General features: G+C 43.7%; 1 protein-coding gene across 1 annotated transcript in view; it reads right to left on the bottom strand.

Moving 5' to 3' along the window:
• Window positions 1-17,562, bottom strand: part of LOC131896404 (alpha-1B-glycoprotein-like) — a 106,936-nt gene extending 89,374 nt beyond the window's left edge. Inside the window, exons 1-6 of the mRNA XM_059247018.1 lie at window positions 17,523-17,562; window positions 17,029-17,334; window positions 16,416-16,688; window positions 15,927-16,223; window positions 15,158-15,454; window positions 14,098-14,388 (exon numbers count right to left, since the gene is read on the bottom strand). Coding sequence (XP_059103001.1) covers window positions 14,098-14,388; window positions 15,158-15,454; window positions 15,927-16,223; window positions 16,416-16,688; window positions 17,029-17,334; window positions 17,523-17,562 — 1,504 coding nt within the window. The remainder of the gene's footprint in view (window positions 1-14,097; window positions 14,389-15,157; window positions 15,455-15,926; window positions 16,224-16,415; window positions 16,689-17,028; window positions 17,335-17,522) is intronic.
• Window positions 17,563-19,252: the final 1,690 nt, after the last annotated feature.

The following is a 19,252-nucleotide window of genomic DNA, read 5'->3' as shown; positions in this document are numbered from 1 at the left end:
CACAGTGAGGTAAGGGTAACATTATCTGACGCTGTTTACATAAACCAAGAGTGAATTTTAATCAGAACTCTCAAATGGTAACTGAGAAACCAAGTAAAAAGAAATTTTACCTTAAAATAACCAACTGAAGGTAGTGCACGCCTTTAATCCCAGCACTTGGGAGGCAGAGGCAGGCGGATCTCTGTGAGTTCAAGGCCAGCCTGGTCTACAGAGTGAGTTCCAGGAAAGGCTCCAAAGCTACACAGACAAACCATGTCATGAAAAAAACAAACAAACAAAACTAATCACACACCACAATTATTGCCTAAATACAGACCAGAATCTAGGGAATGTGTCATAGAATGACAATTGTTCTTTCTCTTTGCTTGTACAGCAAAAATAACCATATGGACCTTATCAAGATGAGTTTTCTGAGTCTGATTCAGCAGGCATGCAAGATTTAGGACCATTTGAAACATGTAATCATCTGGCACCAAAAGATTAGAGTCATTCTTTCTAGTTTTTGTAAAGCATAAATACGAGATGTATCTATAACGGCAACGGAATAAATATTTTAAAGCATTTACTCCCATCTTTACACATAATTTATAATACTGTTTTATGACTCTGTGTGCATGTGTATAAAACACACAGTTCATTCTAGTGCAATATATCAAAATAACAATAATATGCTTATACATATTATGTGTGAGTTAAAATGGGGCCAAGCAACTGGCAAAGCTCTAGGCCATAAGCCCTAAGAAATCCTTCCTGGAACTAGGGACATGTATTGTCTCAAGTCTGTGAGCAGGAGAGTGGAAGAAGGTAAGAGGAAAGTGTAAATAGGATAGGCAGTCAGTGGCATAGCAGGTGACAGAAGCTGGCTGTGTGATGGAGGCCACGTTTTGTTTCAGGGAACGGTGTAACATGGAGGTAGTAGATGAAAAATGTCAGTCATGGCAGCGGTACTGTGGTAGGTAATGGTAAAGTGTGTTCAATAGATAGCTGGATTTTGCCAAATGAAAAAAAAAAAAAAACAAGTCACCAGGTTGGACTCTAGATCTCTCTATTACATCCTTGGTCATTCTCTCCCCCATTGACTAAACTACTGTTTCACCTTGTGTGAACGCTTTAACTTTTCCAAACCTCAGCTTTCCTATCTTTCAAATGGTCATGCCTATAACAACTCAGTATTTGTGAGACTAACACAGAATTATGAGCTTGAAACTGTAGTATAAAACCTCAAGAGGCAATGCAGTCAAAGGAGCCTGCAAGAAAGGATAGAAAACAGCTGTTTTTCAGCTTCATTATAATTTAACTTAAAATAGATTGAAACAAACCCTCTATTACACCTTTTTTTTGGAGAGAGGGATAATTTATTGACCTTGGCTGTTATAAATGTGCTTTCCCAAAATTTATATGTTGAAGCCCTAAGTCCCAATGTGATGCTTTGGAATGAGGGGCCATTGGGAAACATTTAGACTTGAATTAGTCATGTGAATGGTACCCCCACTATGAGGTTAGTGCCCATGAAAGAAGGGAAGCAATAGCAGCTCACTCTCCACTTTGTAAGGACAAAGTAAGCCATTTGCAAGCCAACCAGAGAATGCTACCAGGCTGGTGTCTTGGTGTTGTTCTTCTCCGTATCCAGAAATGTTTGCTCTTTAACCAGTTTATGGCTTTCTGATTCAGCAGCATTTATTTTCTTTTTGAAGATCTAGGACACATTTGTTTGTATGCAGCACATATACTGAGGACCAAACATCTGAAATGGAATGTACTTGTAGACAAATATCTCAGGGAGAGTTTGTATGTGGTCAACTCACTGTGCATGGCATGCAGCTGACTCTCTCCTAAAAAAAATTTTCTGTTTTTTTAAAAAATTTTTCTTTCTTTCTTTCTTTCTTTCTTTCTTTCTTTCTTTCTTTCTTTCTTTCTTTCTTTCTTTCTTTCTTTCTTTCTCTCCTTTTAAGTGCTCCATTCTCTGGGGATTCCACAGCCCCTTGCATGACCCAGCCTTCCTCCCTCACTCCATCCCTCTGTGTCAGCCTCCAATATCTGGAGGCATACTCTATCTGGGAATCTTCCACCATGGAATCCAGACAGGCAATCTTCCTCCTCCTTCCTGTCCCCCACAGCAATTCACCAGTCTCATCCCCAACTTTGTAACAGACCACCTGGCAGGGGCTGCCTTGCCTTTCTACCTCCATTCCCTGGGGATTCCACAGCCTCTCTCAGGACACCACCTTCTTCCCTCACACCACCCCTTTGAGTCAGCTGCTAAAACCTGATGGCAATCAGGTAGGGGTCTTCACTTTTCTCCCTGTCCTCAGGTGAAAATTCCCCAATCCATCCCCTGCCCAGTAGCAGACTGCCTGTGGGGGCCTGTCCTCCATCTCTGATTTCACTCCATGGGGACCCTACAGATCCTCATGGGAGACCCAGCTTTCTGCCTCCTGTTACTATTTCTCTACTGATAATCATTTCAGACTCTAAGACTATAAAGTAATGCAATGACAATGTTTGAAGCCATTAAATGAGTAGTCTCTTGTTATAGCAGCAGTAAGAAACTGACGTAATAGAACTCTCCATATGTCATCAAATACACAGTCAGTTTAGCTCAGCATTTTAACCTGCAGTTTAGGTGCGAGTCTTCTTTCTTCTCTGTTTGGTTCTAGATGTCCCACTTCACTGCACTGTTAAAATTCAGCAGATTGTTTCTGAATGAGGCAATATCGTTTCTACTCAGGGTTACCATGCTGACCCTTGGGAAGGCACACATACTAACAAGAAATCTTTTTTTAAGATGGTGGCAGTAGACAGCAAAAATCAAATCTAAATTCTGAGATTACAAACTTGAGGTTAACTTTAGCCTCCATACTTGCCAACTGTATAGACTTAACGGAGGTTGACAGACCTCTCTAAGCCCCAGTTTCCTCACACAAAATGAGGTTAATGGTGATCCCTGTGCCATGGACCTGCTGTGAAGTCTGACAGATGAAGAAGACTCGTAACAGTACATGGAACATACACAGTTTACAGGTGTTTGCTTGTTGAAGGAATTTGCCAAAATTTGGCGATCTTGCTTCACAGCTCTTGCTCAAAGTTCTGAGTCCTGGGATTGACACTTACAAACTAGGATTGACAGTAAGTGCTGTATTGATAACTTTTCCATCACTGTGACAAAACACCACGACCAAGCCAACTTGCAGAGTAAAGAGTTTATTTGGGCTTATGGCTCCAGAGGGGTAGAGCTCAGAGTGGTAGAATGGAGATATAGTGGCAAGGGCAGGAAACTGAGGGCTCACACCTTAACCACAGCAGGAAGCAGAGCTAACTGCAAATGGCAAGTGTATCTCAAAGCCTGGTCCCATTGACATACTCACTCGAGCAAGGCCATACCCCCACCTAACCAAACAGTACACCAACTAGGGACCAGGTATTCAAATGCCCAAGATATGTTGAATGCAACATCATTCAAACCACCACAGGTGTCTACCACATTTAATGAAATAGAAGAGGTAAACAACTTTCATATAACAAAATATATGTTCCCAAAATTTAGGTAGCAATTATTTTTTAAAATATTTTTACAAATCTTTGAGAAACTTATACACTATATTTTGATCATATTCATACCTCCACTATTTATAACTCCTTCCAAGTCCACCCCATATTTCCACCCCTACAACTTGATGTCCTTTTTAAAAATTTTAATAACACATCAACTCTAATTTCTGCTGTCCATATACTTCTGGATGTGGTCACTCCCTGGAGCGTGGTTGACTTACCAGAAGCAACGACCTTAAAGAAAACCGACAGAGATCTCCCTCCCACAGAAGCCATCACTTGTCAATAGCTACTCAGTTATGGGTGGGGTTTCCAGAGTCCTTCCTCAATACTGCAGTATTGACTGTCTTGCTTCTGTGCAGATCTCATACAGGCAACCATAGCTGCTGTGAATTTATGAGTACAGTGGTCCTTCTATGCCCAGAAGACACTGGTTTGCTCTAGTACTTCCTTAAGGGCTCTTATGTCTTTCTGCTCCTTTTTCACTGATGGTCTTTGAGTTTTAGGAAAGAGGGGAGTATTCTTATTGTTTATATAGTTGTTCATAGAAGCTCCTGGATGAGATTGAAGCCAGATGCTGCTCATTCATGCATTACTTCTTCTCCTCAGATAGGCTCTCAATCACTTTGAGCCATTAGGCTATAAAGAAGAAATCAGCCTGAAAAAGAGTCAAAACCATTCCAGGACAGAGTTCTACACCAAAAATTTTACAGTCTTCTGCAGAAGCATGGTATGGTATACATGCCCTAGGATAACCTCTCTAGTAAGTAGTTACCTCTTCTCTTCAATATGGGCAGAATTGCCATGCTTTTAGCCTTGAAGTTTGGCAAAGACTATGCAGTATCATTTCCTTGATTATGCTCTTCTATATAGCAAAACTGGCCATCCTACTAAAGGTTTAAGAAGAAAATCATTTTCTAATGAGATTTTGTGTCAGGTGAAAGGTTTCCTTGCCAGAGTCAAGCCACAAATCCCTTTCAATGATTCTGCAGTAAAGCACTGAGATTGGGAATTATATTAGTATTTCTTCTTATTGCTCAACCAAATATCAAATGAAAAGCAACATAAAGGGTTGGTGTGGCTCATGGGTTAGCCTATCAGGGAGGAGAAGGCAAGATGGTGGGAGTGGTTTCCATCTGTGCCTGCAAAGAATGAGGATGCTCACTGACATCCAGGCATCAGGGAGCAGAAACTGGTTGTGAAGCAGGTTCTGGCTATAAACCTCCAGGCCTGTCTCCAACAGACTCATTTCCTCTAGCTTGGATCCACTGATGAAATGTTCCACAAGTCAGCACTACTCTATGGGAAATGGGTATTTAAGTATATGAGCCTGTAGGGGACATTTTGCACGCAACACATAACAGAAATTTTATACTCTGCTTGGTTTGATTGGAGCTGGTCAAGAAGGGAGCCAGGAAAAAAAATTAATCAACTTTTGACTCAATTTATTCCCAAGTTCTGGCAAAGGACTCTTGGGTAGAAGTCAATGGGAAGACATAGCAAGGAAACTGTCTATTTGGGGACCGAAGGGGACATGCAAGGACTGTGAAAGTGATATTACTTTCTTCTTGCTAGCCGCAGAAATCCAAAGGTAGCCCTTACAGAAGATAGAGAAATGCAGTCCTACAAAGTCCACTTTCCAAGGCATCATTATCCTAAAGAAAGGCTAAGAACTTGCTTGGGAAACCTTGGACACAAAAGCAAATATGTGCATGTCCACACTATCACACAGCCATACATATGTAGCCACAGAAGCACCAGTAAATTGTCTAAGATTTTGTAGTCATGAAATCTTTTATTTTGACATGTATACTATGTTTATATTTTGTCATTTGCAGCAGAGGCTAGAGAAATTCTAGCCACTATGGAATTCTTTTGCTGATGGTTCTTAGCCACCTCAGAAAGCCTATCCAGGCCATTACACCTATCCATGCTGAGCAATGTTCACTGTTATGGTGCTCCATGACCCATCCTAGCTCTGACAATGGCAATAATACAAAGGTCAATTCCTGCTTAGCTGCTCTGTTGCTTTTCATCCACCTCCCTCCACTCTGTGAGACACACAGACTTGAGATTAAAATCAGCTGAAAGAACCTTGAAGAATACCCAGGCCATCCCCACTAGTCTACAGAAGGAACAGCCATACTCTCCAACAGGGAAGTGATTGGTTCTAGGTCACATAGCCACTTAGATAGGGAGATCAGTCCCAACTTACTCTACTTGGATCCCTTTCCTCTTGCCTCCCAGCCTATTCTGGATGAGAAAGTGAGTGTATGTTCAAGGAATGGAAACCCATGCTCATGTTTGAATATTAAAATTTAATATTGTAATTTTGGCCCAAACCCAAACTAAATTTAAAAGGTGCATCTGTTGCAAAAAATTAAATAATGCATTTCTGGTCTCAATGAGCATGCTTCTGAATAATTTGTGCCCACAGATCTATTTGTGGAAGCAGGGCTGGTACAGGCAGAAAGCAAGCTAGCCTCATAGACTCCATATCCTAAACCTGCCTTCTCTTCCATCTGCCTTTCAGCTTCATGCTTGTAAACGGGCTACCCCAAATTCCATGTGCTCCTAACTGCATATTTGTACCACCAAAATTGACATTTATGTGCCCTGTTGGGTTGCTAGGATTTCCATAGCAAAATACCACCAAATGAATGACTCAACCAGTTTGTTTTTTTCTCTCAGAATACTGGGGGCTGGAAGTTCAAGATTAAGGACTGGTTCCATTGGAGAGCTCTGGAGGAAATATCTGTCCAGCACTCGTTCCTTACCTAGTAATGGCCATGTCCTCTCTATGCCTTACATTGTCTTACATTGTCTAATACAGTCTATGTCTGGGTCCAAGTTTCCTATTCTAAAAGGAATGCTGATTTTATGAGATTAGAATGCACTCATTAAGTTCATTTTTACTTTACCACTTCTGTGCTGACTTTATCACTAACTGAGCTCGGGTGGTGAGACCCTGAGGGCCATGACTCCAAACTCTGAGGCAGTGGTGAGATACACATGTCACCGAGGGAACGACTGAGAAGACAGGGCTTGGTTCTCTCTATTCCTCACTTACTACTGCCCACTTCAGCATTAGGCTGGGCACAGGAACACAGATGATTGAGCTTCTGAAATAGCAGAAATTATACCTGCCTTTAGACCTACGTTGGTAATTAAACAAGATATCCTTTATCAAACAGCTGTTACATTGGAGAGTCTCAATACTTTCTCTTTTACTAACCGAGTTTATTTCAGAGATACACACCTGTGAGAACTTCACAAAGCCCACAAAAATATGTGCCCTGGAAAACTCCTAGATAAAAGAAAGAAAGCACAGTAGTCTACAAAAACCTGGGGCCCCAAGCCCCTATCAACTCTCGTCAATATTTCCATATTCACAGAGAACATTTGGACATAATTTCTTATTTTTTCTTTAAAAAAAGTTTTTTTTTTCATTTTGTATACCAATCACAGTCCCCACTTTCTCTCCTTCTCTGTCCCCCAACCTTCCCCAACCCCAACCCCCATCCACTCCTCAGAGAGGGTAAGGCTTCCCTTGGGCAGTCAACAAAGTCTGGCATACTAAGTTGAGGCAGGACAAAGACCCTCCTCGCTGTGTCTAGGCTGAGCAAAGTATCCCAACCTAGCGAATGTGTTCCAAAAAGCCATTTCATGTACCCGGGATAAGTCCTGGTCCCACTGCCAGGGGCTCCCCAAACAGATCTAGCCACATAACTGTCACCCACATTCAGAGGGCCTAGTTTGGTCCCATGCATGTTCCCCAGCTGACAGGTCAGAGGCCATGAGCTCCCAACAGCTTGGGTCAGCTGTCTCTGTGGTTTTCCCCATCATGATCTTGACCTCACTTGCACCTGTGATCCCTCCTCCCTCTCTTCAACTGAAGTCTAGGAGCTCAGCTCAGTCCTCAGTTGTGGATCACTGTATCTGCTTCCATCACTTACTGGATGTAGGTTCTATGATGACAATTAGGGTAGTCACTAATCTGATTGTAGGGGAAGGTAAGTTCAGGCATCCTCTCCATTATTGCTAGGAGTCTTAGCTGGTGCTTGGACAATTTCTTAAACTGTTTCTCAGGTAGGCAGGCCATCTTTGTGTTTATCATTTCCTATTAAAAATAGTAACTATATGTTGTTTTTCTTATGAACATAATACAGGTCTCCTATCACAAAGTATAATACAAAAGTCCTGTGTAGGGTTGGGGCTGTAACTTAAAAGTTGAGTGCGCAAAGACCCTGAATTCAATCATTATCATTATCAAAATATTCAAATGTGTGCACTAGGACATACAATAGTATACATTATTTGGTAATGGCATCTCTTACTTTTTCTGTAAAAAACTGTCATTACTGGGCTTTTGTTTGTCTGCTTCCTTTCACTTGTCCTAGAATGGAAACATCTGGGATGTTTTATTTCTCTTTGCTGGCCCTGTGCTCACCTGCAGCCTGCTCACATAGCTCCATTCATAATAGTAAAGGGAGCTATTTTAGGTACATAAACACAACTGAAGGGCTTATTCTACCTGTACTACCACTGAACCAGTTATTCTAGAAAATCTCTTACCAGGATGTGCCAAAGTAAAGAAGGGAGAAAACACCATCAAGAGAAAGCAGAGCAAAGCCTGCATGCCCCAACAGGAGTCTAGGAGGACATATGATTGGAAGAGGATTGTTTGAACAGCATGCAGAATGTGGAGCCTCGGAAAGGAAGACCTGGCCCTCTATATCATGATTACACAGGAGGGCTCCCACCCAGAAAGAGTTCTGGAGATCAAGACTGTTTTCAGCAAGGAACTGCTTTGCCACTCCCTGCCTCTACTTCTGCCATTGTTGAGCTGTGTGGCACAGGGCTGGGAACACATGCCTAGGAGCTTGGTCCTGGAGCTTCAGTTGATTGTGTTGTACTAACAAGAACAAATCAGTCACTGTCTCAGATTTTGAAATCTGTAAAGATAGATTAGAAAATGGACATGATCCTTCTCAGATTCAAGTAAGAGAAATTAGAGCCTCCTAAGAACTCCCAGAGAGAAAAATAAGAATGGAATGAGTGAAGAACTACAACACAAGGTGAGGTAGAATGGAATGAATGAAAAGCTACAACACAAGGTAAGGGATTATAGGCACAGAGCAGGGGCACCACCAAACTTTATTAAGCATTTTCTTCCACCTCTGTTATAATCCTATCACCTAAGTTTTCCCTTCCAGCGTCCTGTCAAATTACCATTCAGATCAACTGGTTAATTCAATCTGAAAAGTGAATGGAAAATCCCCATGTCATCTGATGCACTTTACTTTGATGGATGAGCCTGGAGTTTTAGGGAGAGTTAGGCAGCAAATTCTGGCTCTTTCAAACTAATTACAGCATATCTGATTCATTTCCCACTTTAATTTTGTTTATTTTGTTTTTATTCAAAATATAACATTGCTTCTTGAGTTGGGAGATTAATGGATTTTTTCTTTTTTAGCAACAGATCATTTGTGGGCCCAAGCTATAAATAGGTTAGAATCTGTGACACATTGTTTTCCCTGTTCATAATGGAGGTCTCCTGGGATAACTGAGTTACATTTTTCTTCCAGTCAGAGATAATTAATGTCTAATTATTTACTAGCTGTTACACTAGAGTTCTTTTTTTTTCTTTTTTGATTTCCTTTTGTGCTGTATTACTGGAAAACTGTTTATCAATAAGATGGAATTGTCAACATCATCAAGTGATTGTGTGACTGATTACACTTTTGATTGCTTTTGTGAATTACTTGCTTAACAAATATGTGTTTATTGTCTTCTTACACTATATAAAATATTAGAGCATTCAGTTTCTTAGGTGCAGCCATACTCTGGGTCTGATGGTCAGAGGAGTATAGAGGGAGAAACTCATTCCCCAGGTTGATTTGTTCTGGACTTAAAGCATTTTCATTTGTTTATTATTTGTTCACTCACTGTGCATCTTGTCTGTACTTGAACAACAGTTGTGGTGATATTTTATTTGTGCTGAAATGTGGTGATATTTTATTTGAACTTTAATAAATAAAGCTTGCCTGGAGATCAGAGGAAAAGGCCAGCCATTGTAAGTAAACAAAGAAGTCAGGCAACAGTAGCACAAGCCTTTAATCCTATCACTTGGCAGGCAGGGATCTGTCTGGGTCTCTGTGAGTTCAAGACCACACTGGAAACAGAGCCAGGTGTGGTGACACATGGCTTAATTTCCAACCCTAGTTAACCATGGAGGTCTGGAGGTCTGTACAGGCAGAGAGGAAGTGACAGAGCTGGACAGGAAAAGGAAGTGATGTAGCTAGACAGAGAGCAAATCAGATGGCAGAACAGCAAGGCATATAGATAGGCATGGGTAGACAGGAAGAAATTTGCATTTGGAAGCTGCAGAGTAGGTGAGGTGAGGTTACCTGTGGCTCTTCTTATTCCTTTGATCTCTCTCAGGCTTTCATCCCAATTTCTGGCTCCATGATTTCATTTAATAAGACCATTTAGAAATTCATCTACACAGTTGTGTGACTTTTCCAGGGAAGATACGTAGAAATGCCCACCTCCTTCAGATTGGACACCAATAGATCTCAGGCATGTCTCCATCCAGTCTAGTTCCTGAATCAATGAAAGTGTGGCATTATTGGAATGAGAATTGGTGTGTGGTACTTATAGGTGCATGGGTGGCTTAATGAGAGTTGTGTCATTGAGAACCCCCTGCTGGTATTGGTGACAAGTCACCAAAGGAGCACTTTTACTTGAGTCTCTACTCTGTCAACCTCCCATTGTCTCTAAGTCTTGAACTGCCCATGCATACTGTGAAGAGGAGAATGGTGGATGGGCTCGCTGGTGAGGGGCTGATGAGCCCTGTCCTCTGCCCTACAGCAGAACTTTAATAGGCCTAATCACTTGATCTTTTGATATTATCTTGCCTGTTAGCTCTTATTTCAAGCCAACAGTGGTCATGTCATACCCAGAGGCTGGAATTTTCCTCTACCTACCATTTCATTTGTGTTGCTGAATCTTATCATCTTTCTAAACCAGCAGTTGTCAACCTGTGGGTCAGAAACATCAGAAAACACATATTTCTGATGTTCTTAGGAACTGGACACCGCTCACTATCAAAACTACAGTTAGGAAGTAGCAACAAAAATAAATATATGGTTGATGATTCCTAAGATCAAACATTTCAATATGGTTCTTCCAGAAACCATGTTCACTCATCTGATTTTGCGAGCTGTATTTCCCTTTATTCTGTGGCTTGGTTTGTCTCTTCTAATTTTCCATAGTTGATAATCCCCTGCTATGTAGGCAAAGAAATGATGTGTTTTATTAGCATCCCTAGATTTTAGTTGGCAAAACACACCGAGTAGAGGACCATGGAGTTGAGAGCTAACTACAAGTCTTGTTATGCTTAATCCTAAATTCCAGGAAAAGAGATAAACTTGATTTTAACTATCACACTGGCTGAACAAACCCTATGACTTCCTGGTACTGTCTCTTGGGACATATTGTTAGAATGAAAATGACTAAGTGGGATTCCTTGTGTTGTTATTTCCTTGGGTAATTGTACTTATTTGAAGACAGACTTGATAAATGAAGGGCTAAATACCCACCAGGGTTCTTCCTGCCCAGGGTACCATGGCCCTAGGAAGCAGTGAAACAGCTTTGCTTTTCATCAGACATTGTTGAGGATATGCTTCTCCACATCCCTGGTTCAGAAATAGACACACCAGTCATTTGTTTTCCAGGATTTGGAGGAGAATTAATTAGCCTGAGAAAGCACTGGGACTATGATAAGTATTATTAATGATACAATTACCTGTTCTTTTCTTCGGGGGATGGGTGCTTCCTTGTTCTCTTGGTTATTCCTAAGGATGGACCCTATTCTTCCTTTTGACTCTAGCAAGCTCTGCTCAGTGCAATGGAGATCTGTCCCTAGCCACTCCCTGACAGGATTGTTGCCAGGGTCTCTCCTGCCATATGGAAAGGGGTCTCAAGCTCTAGTCTACTCTGTGGCAGATGAAATGAATGGGCTTAGACTCACTTCCGTAGCATGGTGGAAAATCTTTGCAAGACATAGAAGGAGTTCATGAGAATTCAGCCTCTGTTTTGTCCCAGGAAATGGGTTTGGTATTCTCTTACTTGTTATTACTTAATTTGACCTTCATCACAGACCCAAAATGTAGAACAAGTTGTAGCCATTGTATAGAAAAGTGAAGACCCACATTATGTTGTCAGAGAACACTCTGCTATTGAGCAAAAGATTCAGAAATCATCTCATTTTTTTCACTTTGATGCTCCTCTCACATCACACACATGCTCTCCATGGACACCATGGCACACCTGCTTTAAGGTAGAGCCTATGACACTTGGGTGTGTTCCCAGCCTCACACTAACCTTCTTCCACCACAAACCACCTCTGTGCTTAGAGTTTGGACCTTTGTAGAACAGCTCATACCTGTCCTGCTGTGTTTCTTCTGGTTGTTAAGTCTTCAAAGCAGGATTGCACACAGTGGCACATAACTGTAATCCCAGTGATTTGGATGCTGAGGCAGGAGGGTTAGGAACCCAAGGAGTCCAGAGCTAGCTTGGGATATAATATAGTAAGATCTGTCTCAAGACAGAAACAAAAAAGGTCATCCCTGAAATCCTTTGTGCCCAGATTCCCAAGGCAAGTTAAAGCCAAGCTGAGTTAATGATTAAGAGACAAGCTTTAGACTGATACCTACTGGGACCAAAAACAGCTCTGCTGTTTATTAACTCAGAATTTGGGGACACTCATTTAGTGTCTACTCATCTCTAAATTGGGAATAATAATATCAGGAGAAATGGTTGCTATCTCCTAGAATTCCTGTCTTCTCCTTCATATCTCCAGCTATGTCAGGGGCCAATCTCTCCAAAGAGCCTACGTGACCTATTATGATGTTCACAAGGACTTCAAGATGGAGGTCTACGCACCATCAGTGTGAGCTCACTAGAATTCTTGCAGTGCATCTCTTGCTATAAGTGCATCTTACTGCATGCACATAACTCAACTATATATTTATTATTAGATGTGTATATGTGAGGATGGGTGTGTACATGATTGTGTCCACGCAGATCAGAAGATGACTTTTGGGGAGTTTGTTCTCTTATTCTTCCTTGTTGAAGCAGGATGGTCTCTTCCTTCAGTCACTCTGTCCTCCAAGCCTGGTGGTGCTCTATTCTCCTGTCTCCCTCCATCTCACTGTAGGAACACTGGGATTACAGATGCATGCCACCACATTCTTCTTTTCTACTCATTTCATTATGGACTCTGGGTATCACCTGAGGTGGCCTTGCTTGTGCACTAAGAGCTTTCACTCACTAAACCATTTGTCCTGCCTTAGACTGTATAGTGTTTAAGAACAGGCACCATGTGTTGTTCATCTTTGGGATCTCCACTAACCAAATTGGCCTGTGGATTGTGCTGAACTTCCAATTAGACCTTGTTGGAAAAACAATGATGAATCGACCCTTCAGCTTTGAAGCATGAGTCAGTATTTAGCATGCATGTGAGAGGTGAAGGGAGAAGGAAGGGCCCTCTGACCAAAGACACTGAAGGAATGGTGGTCACAGGGAGGCCTGGAGTATTTCTGTTATCCTGGGGACCAGAGGCACAGGGGATTGTGGGATTGAAGTCAGGGAGGCAGAGGTGGTTCTGAACTGAGGGCCCTTACTTCTGCTTCAGAGATCAGCACTTCAGGCTTCAGTCTCAGGCTCCACTGAGGCTTGAAGGGAACAAAATATTGGTTCAGCTCTGAAGATGGTTTGTTGTTCTGGTTTGTTCTAGTTGAGTCACTTGGGATAACACATTGATTTGGACACACTCTGATGCCATACATCAGAGCTGATTTGTAAAAAATAAAAATAAAAGTAAAAATAAAACCACAGCCAGAACTCTTTAATGTTGCATTTTCTAACCTACTGCTAGGGCAGGGAGAGACCCTTCCATGCTGTATAGACATTGCCAGAGCTCCAAGATGTGTGCACACACCCACTGGAAGCAGGAAGAAATGAATGAGATCTAAGAGGAAGGCAGAAAAGAGGGCCGAAGAAAGGGATTTTGAGAAATGTGGTAACAGGCCCAGGCCTTCACTCTTGTCTTCTCAGGATCTAACCTTTAACCTACGCTCTTTAGGACACAGGGTCTCAGGCCTGGAAGAACATCTCCCCACTGCCGCCCCCCCCCACCTCACCTCATTTGCAGCCACACTGGAAACACAGGTGGAAGACAGACTTTAAACAAACATTTATTTAATGTTTATTGAGTCCAGGGGGAATGAAGGAGAGACATCTTACGCTGGGAAGAATGGGAGCTCTGCCGGTCTTCAACCTTTTCCAAGGACACCCTTTTTTCTTGTGTCTGCAGCCATATCAGATTTCTAGACAAAAAAAAAAGTGAATGGAAAAAAAAAAAAAACAACTCTGCAAATTGCCACAGGGTCCTTGCACACTACACTTGATCAAGCACTTAAGCAGTGTACAGTCCTGGTAATATCAAGAGGGAAAACCCTAACACAGCCCTGGAAGTCTTACCTTCTACTATAACCTCCACAGGGTTGCTGATCGCAGACTCAAAGCTCAAGGGTGACATGGCGGTATAGCGGCAGCTGTAGTTGCCTGAATGTTGGGGACCCACGAAGGGCAGCTTCAAGTCAGCTGTGGTGCTTCTCATTGCTTGATTCATCCACAAGGGTGTGTGAAAGCCCTCGCGCAGCAGCTCCATGTGGACCATGCGCGCTTGGCCGTGGCAGCGAAATTTGGCTTCACGGCCCAGCTGAACAATGCCTGTCCACAGAGCTTCGAGCTTTGGCTTGGGTGGTGGCCCTGTGAGGGAGGATGGCAATGAGGTTGTTGCAACTTCTGCCAGGCCCTATGGCAGGTCTGCTCTAGCTACTTCCTTTGCACTGTCCACTCTGAGCCCGGCAGTCCCTTCTCCTTCCTTATGCCATAAACACTGCTCCTGTGAAATCTCCATCTCTTCTAGGTGTCTATACCCCCATATCACAATGTCTATGAGATCTACCAGGTCCTGGTCTGTCCCAGGATGTTGTGGGATGCCAAAAGCATTGGAGTGTTGAAGAGACCTTTCAGAAAAGTTCTTGTAGCAGAAGCACAATTCAAAGGTCTGAGGTCAGAACCTAAGTATGGCTGAAGCTTTGTGTAGTCTTTTGTGGATGAACTCTGACCAACTGAGACCTTAATGAGGAAATTGAAGGAACTATAATGCCCAGGCATTCTAGAGTCTGTAAAAACTACACATCAGCTCAAGGCAGTCAATGGTATGAGTGGACTTGGCAAAAATGCTTCCCAGGGAAACTGAGGCACAGGAGGGTGCATTTGACCATAAAAAAACTTGGATCCTATCACCATTGAACATGGTTCTCATGGTTCTATGAGATGCCTTCCACCTGAGAATATAGAAAGCAAACCAGGGTTTCATGCTTCACCTGAGGGAGACCACTTCAAGGTCCTAACACCTGATTAAGGCATAACCCAGAAAGGTTGACCCTTTAAAGGATCACAGCCCAGGAACTCTGGTCCCTAAGTTAGTAACACATTGGACCTTCCGCCCTTATGTCCATGCTCAGCTCACCATTCACGTGCAGCTCCAAGAGCTCACTGGGAACAGATCCTGAGAAGGGCGGTTCCTGTTCCATGTAGACACAACTGTAGTTGCCAGAGTCTATGGTTGAGATATTGTGCAGCTCAAAGACAGCTTCGGTCCCAGATGGATTCAACATCTGGATCACGGGGTAAGCTGTGTCACCTTGGCGTAGTAGGCCAAAACGGAGGCCAGCCTTGGGTGCAGTACATCGAAGATGCACGGTTGAGCCAGGTTCAAGGTCATGACTCGAAGGCTCTGCAGTGAGCACTGGTGCAGGTTGTGTCTCTGTGGAGGATCAGACACATTGGCTCAGCCTGAAGGCATGGCAAGGGACCCAAGGGTGGTCCAGCCTATGCTCTAGCTAAGCCTTCTGCTTTAAGTGACCTCCCTGCCACCTCTCTTGCCTGCTTCTCTAGGGCACAAAAGACGACACTTCTTAACACTGTGCCACCCCCTCAACATCCCAGCCTTGCCAAGCTCTGAGTAGGCAGCAAGCCCACCTCCTCATGCCTGCTAAGATACCCTGACATGTGGAGGCCTATTAAACTCTGTGCCAGACTTCTTTGGTGACCCAGTTCTCTGCCGGTTCAAGGTTGCTGTATTAATTGTCCTGTTGAAAGCTTGGGAAAGCGAGGCTGAGTAAAGTGATATGTTAAGATTTAGAGGTTCTGCTTTGGGGTCCCCATGCTGTTTGCTTCTAGTCACCATCTTCAACTTTCAAGCCCCCTCTTGTCTGCAGCCCAGCTGTGAAGCTCACCATCACTCCATATTAGCTCTTTGGGTTCACTGTCTTCGGACCAAGTATCCAACATTCTGTGTAGACGGTAGCGGCAGGTTAAAGGGCTTTGGTCATCCATCAGTGTAAAGTTCAAGTAGTACAGGCTGAGTTCTCGGAGAGGTCTGACCCCATGAATGTTTAGAACCTTCTCCCCTTGCCTGAGTTGGAATTCAAATACATTCCGAGGAGCCTTGCAGGCAAGGACCGCATTTGAGCTGGGGTGCTGGACCATTTGGTAAGTTTCCAAGAAAGCCATCATGGGCGCAGGTGGTTTAGCTGCAAGGCAGGGACAAGCACTGAGGCAGGAGTCCAGGATACCCTGCTTTGTAGGGTCCCACTGAGAACTGCCCTTTGTCCAGCCCCTCAAACCTCTGTCCTCCAGTGACAGTTCAGGGACAGCCGGTTTTCCTCTGGACACCATGCACCCAGTCTTACTCTAGCTTTTCATTGTTGGGGTTCAACACTCACCATACTCCGTGATGGTCACAGCAGCACTGGGCTCAGAGGGGGTGCCTTCTGTGTGAGTCTGGTAGCTGCAGCGGTAGTTACCAGGATGTCGGACTATAAACCTGGCTACTACATTGTCTTGGGCTTTCCTCACCATCAGGAAATTATCATCTTCTTCCTTCCTCAGTAGGAAAGTTACACCCCGCATTGCAGTGTGGCACAGTAGGTATGTGCCCACGTGAGGTATGATCCAGGACACCGGGTCAGTCAAAAGCGAGGGTGCAGGCAAGGGCTCTGTGGAGGGGGAGGGGGAGGGCAGGGTGGGTGAATGCTTCAGTCTCACTCCAGAGAAAGTGAGAGTATGGACTCGAGACTCAGAAAATTTAAGGGAGGCCAGGGCAGCACGGGATGTGCGATGGGGTTAAGGTTAAATGGGTGCAGAACACTACTGTGTGCCAAGCCTGTCCCCAGCACTCTACCAGACTCGTTACTCATAAGCCTCTGGGTACAGCATAAACATTCCCACTTGACAGATGAGCAAACTGAGACTAGGAGATACCAGGTGACATGGATGGAGGCTCATCCATCTACTTCCCTCCACTACCTCCTTGACCCCCATTATGGCCCTGCTTACCTGTTCCTGTCACCTCTACAAGATTGCTTAGCATTGTCCACCTGTTCAGGTCTGTCAGTATAAGAGTTGGGGGCTCCACGCCACAGCGGCAGCGGTAGACACCCTTGTTGTCACTTGTGACTGCTCCCAGTGGGAACTGGTGTGACATGACATGCTTATCATGGTGGACTTTATGCTGGCGCCATCCATTCATGATCAGCTGGAAGTCCTTGGTAGGGAAAGCAGACTGACAGGTCAGTGTCACGTTTGCCCAGGGTTCCAGCAGGGACTGAGGATCTATCCATAGGAAAGCTTCAGCGTTACTATCTGGAGTGGAGAAGAACCAGTGTTAGCTTTCTGCTGTTAGCCCTAGATTCCCAGGCCCTATCTCTGAACTTACCAAAGACTTCAGCAGTTGCTGGGTCCAGCGTGAAACCTGTAGGGAGAGAGTCTGTGAGTTCCCATTGGTTCGTATCACACCTGCCCTCGACATTCTCAGCCCCAGAATGTCTCACCCCAGAGCAGCAGCAGCAGCACAGCAGCCAGCAGAGACATGGCTGGGTCCTCAGTCCAGCTGGAGTGTCTGTAGGGAGCACCTGCAGTGGCAAATTAAATGCAGGGCCGACCTTGCACTTGGTGTGACCTTCCTGGAAGGTAGGGGCAGAGGGACAGCTGCTTGGCATGGGGACAAGGAGGACTCAGCATTAATGCTAATCAATAATAATGTGTAAGTATCAAGCCAAACTGATAGTAACAGTAAAACCTTCTCTTGTTCAGATTATAAAACACAACAAAACAGTATTTTAGACTCAATAAAAGACCATATTTTATTAACATGAAAGAGTGCTTTATTCTAGGCCAGCCTGGGCTGAATAGGGAGCTAGACCCTATGTAAAAAAGAACAAAAAACAAAACCCAGGAATACATGAAGCCATTTTGGTATGCAGAAATTGTCCTCCATCAGTTGAACTACTGTGTAAGTGTTTGGGGGCCACAGTCATCCTGGGCTTTCCTCCTCACATTCTCAGGGCTCCTTAAATGGGAATTTCTTTCCCTTTGGGAACCCAAGGAAAGGCAAATCTGCATTTCCTGTTGCTCTCCCAATTCCCACTGCCTTTCTAGCAAAGACAGAATACTTTGCCTCACAGATGACATGGGAGTTTGACTTCCACAGTCTCTCAAACTGTTCACATACTAGGCTCTATGAAAATAACAAAGGCTGAAAACCTAATGAATTAAAATGAATAAAATAAACATTAATTTTGAAATTTTTGTAACTATCCAGTCATGTTTGTATGTGTGTGAGTTCGTGTGTGTGTGTGTGTGTGTGTGTGTGTGTGTGTGTGTGTGTGTGTTGGTTCACAAACATAAAATATTTATTGTGGTTTTTGTCAATACTTCACATCATTAGTTTGTGTCCATTGACTACAAGCTTCACAGCCCACTGCCTCCAAACATGTTACCTCAAAGAGCCCATGGTTTCTCTGGTCTTTCATAGGGTCCTTCCCTAGTGGGCTGGCACCAGGAAAGAAGGTCACAGCATATTAAGGAATGAAGCTTTGCCCTGCCTGTTGGCTAAAAGAATCCAGTCCTGCGTAGAGCCAGGTGTGAGGATGAGCCAGAACTGAGATGCTCCGCTCATCCGGTGTGCTAAGTCACCAGCCATGCGACCTCTCTCACCCAGAGAATGAATCCTCCTTTATTCTTTGGAAAATTCCAGAGAGGCTGGCAGTCCTTGCTGCTCTGTAGATTTCGCTAGGGGGCAGAGTGGGGGTAAGAACGTGAGAAGGAACTCATGGAAGGCCTACTACTTGTCAAGTGGGCCCTTATGCTTCTCCACAAAACCTCCTCTATAAGAAATCTGACCATGTGTCTCCTAGCTGGCCATGATTTCCTACTTGAGTAGCCTTCAACTGAAAAATCAGGACAAAAAGGCCATCATTGCAGCCCTTAGAAACTGTGACCTCCATGGGAGCAACTGATGAAGGCTTCATTCTGTACTCCCTACCTTCCAGAACTCTCTTGTTAAATCTGTATGTTTCTTCCAAGTGATATCTACTGCACAGCTGAGACAGGAGTTGGCTGACTCACACCCACTGCAGTGGGGTTTTCTAAGCTGTGCTCAGTTTCCCTGGTGTTCGAACCTAGTGCCTCGAGACAGGACTGAAGCAGCCCCTGCATTTGAGATGTTTCTGATTATTTTTGTCCTTTCTCTCATTTTAAAACTGTTAATTTCTTCCTCTCT

Source organism: Peromyscus eremicus, chromosome 20 (assembly GCF_949786415.1).
Source record: "Peromyscus eremicus chromosome 20, PerEre_H2_v1, whole genome shotgun sequence".
NCBI lineage: Eukaryota > Metazoa > Chordata > Mammalia > Rodentia > Cricetidae > Peromyscus > Peromyscus eremicus.
This window is presented reverse-complemented; position numbering and strand designations above follow the sequence as displayed.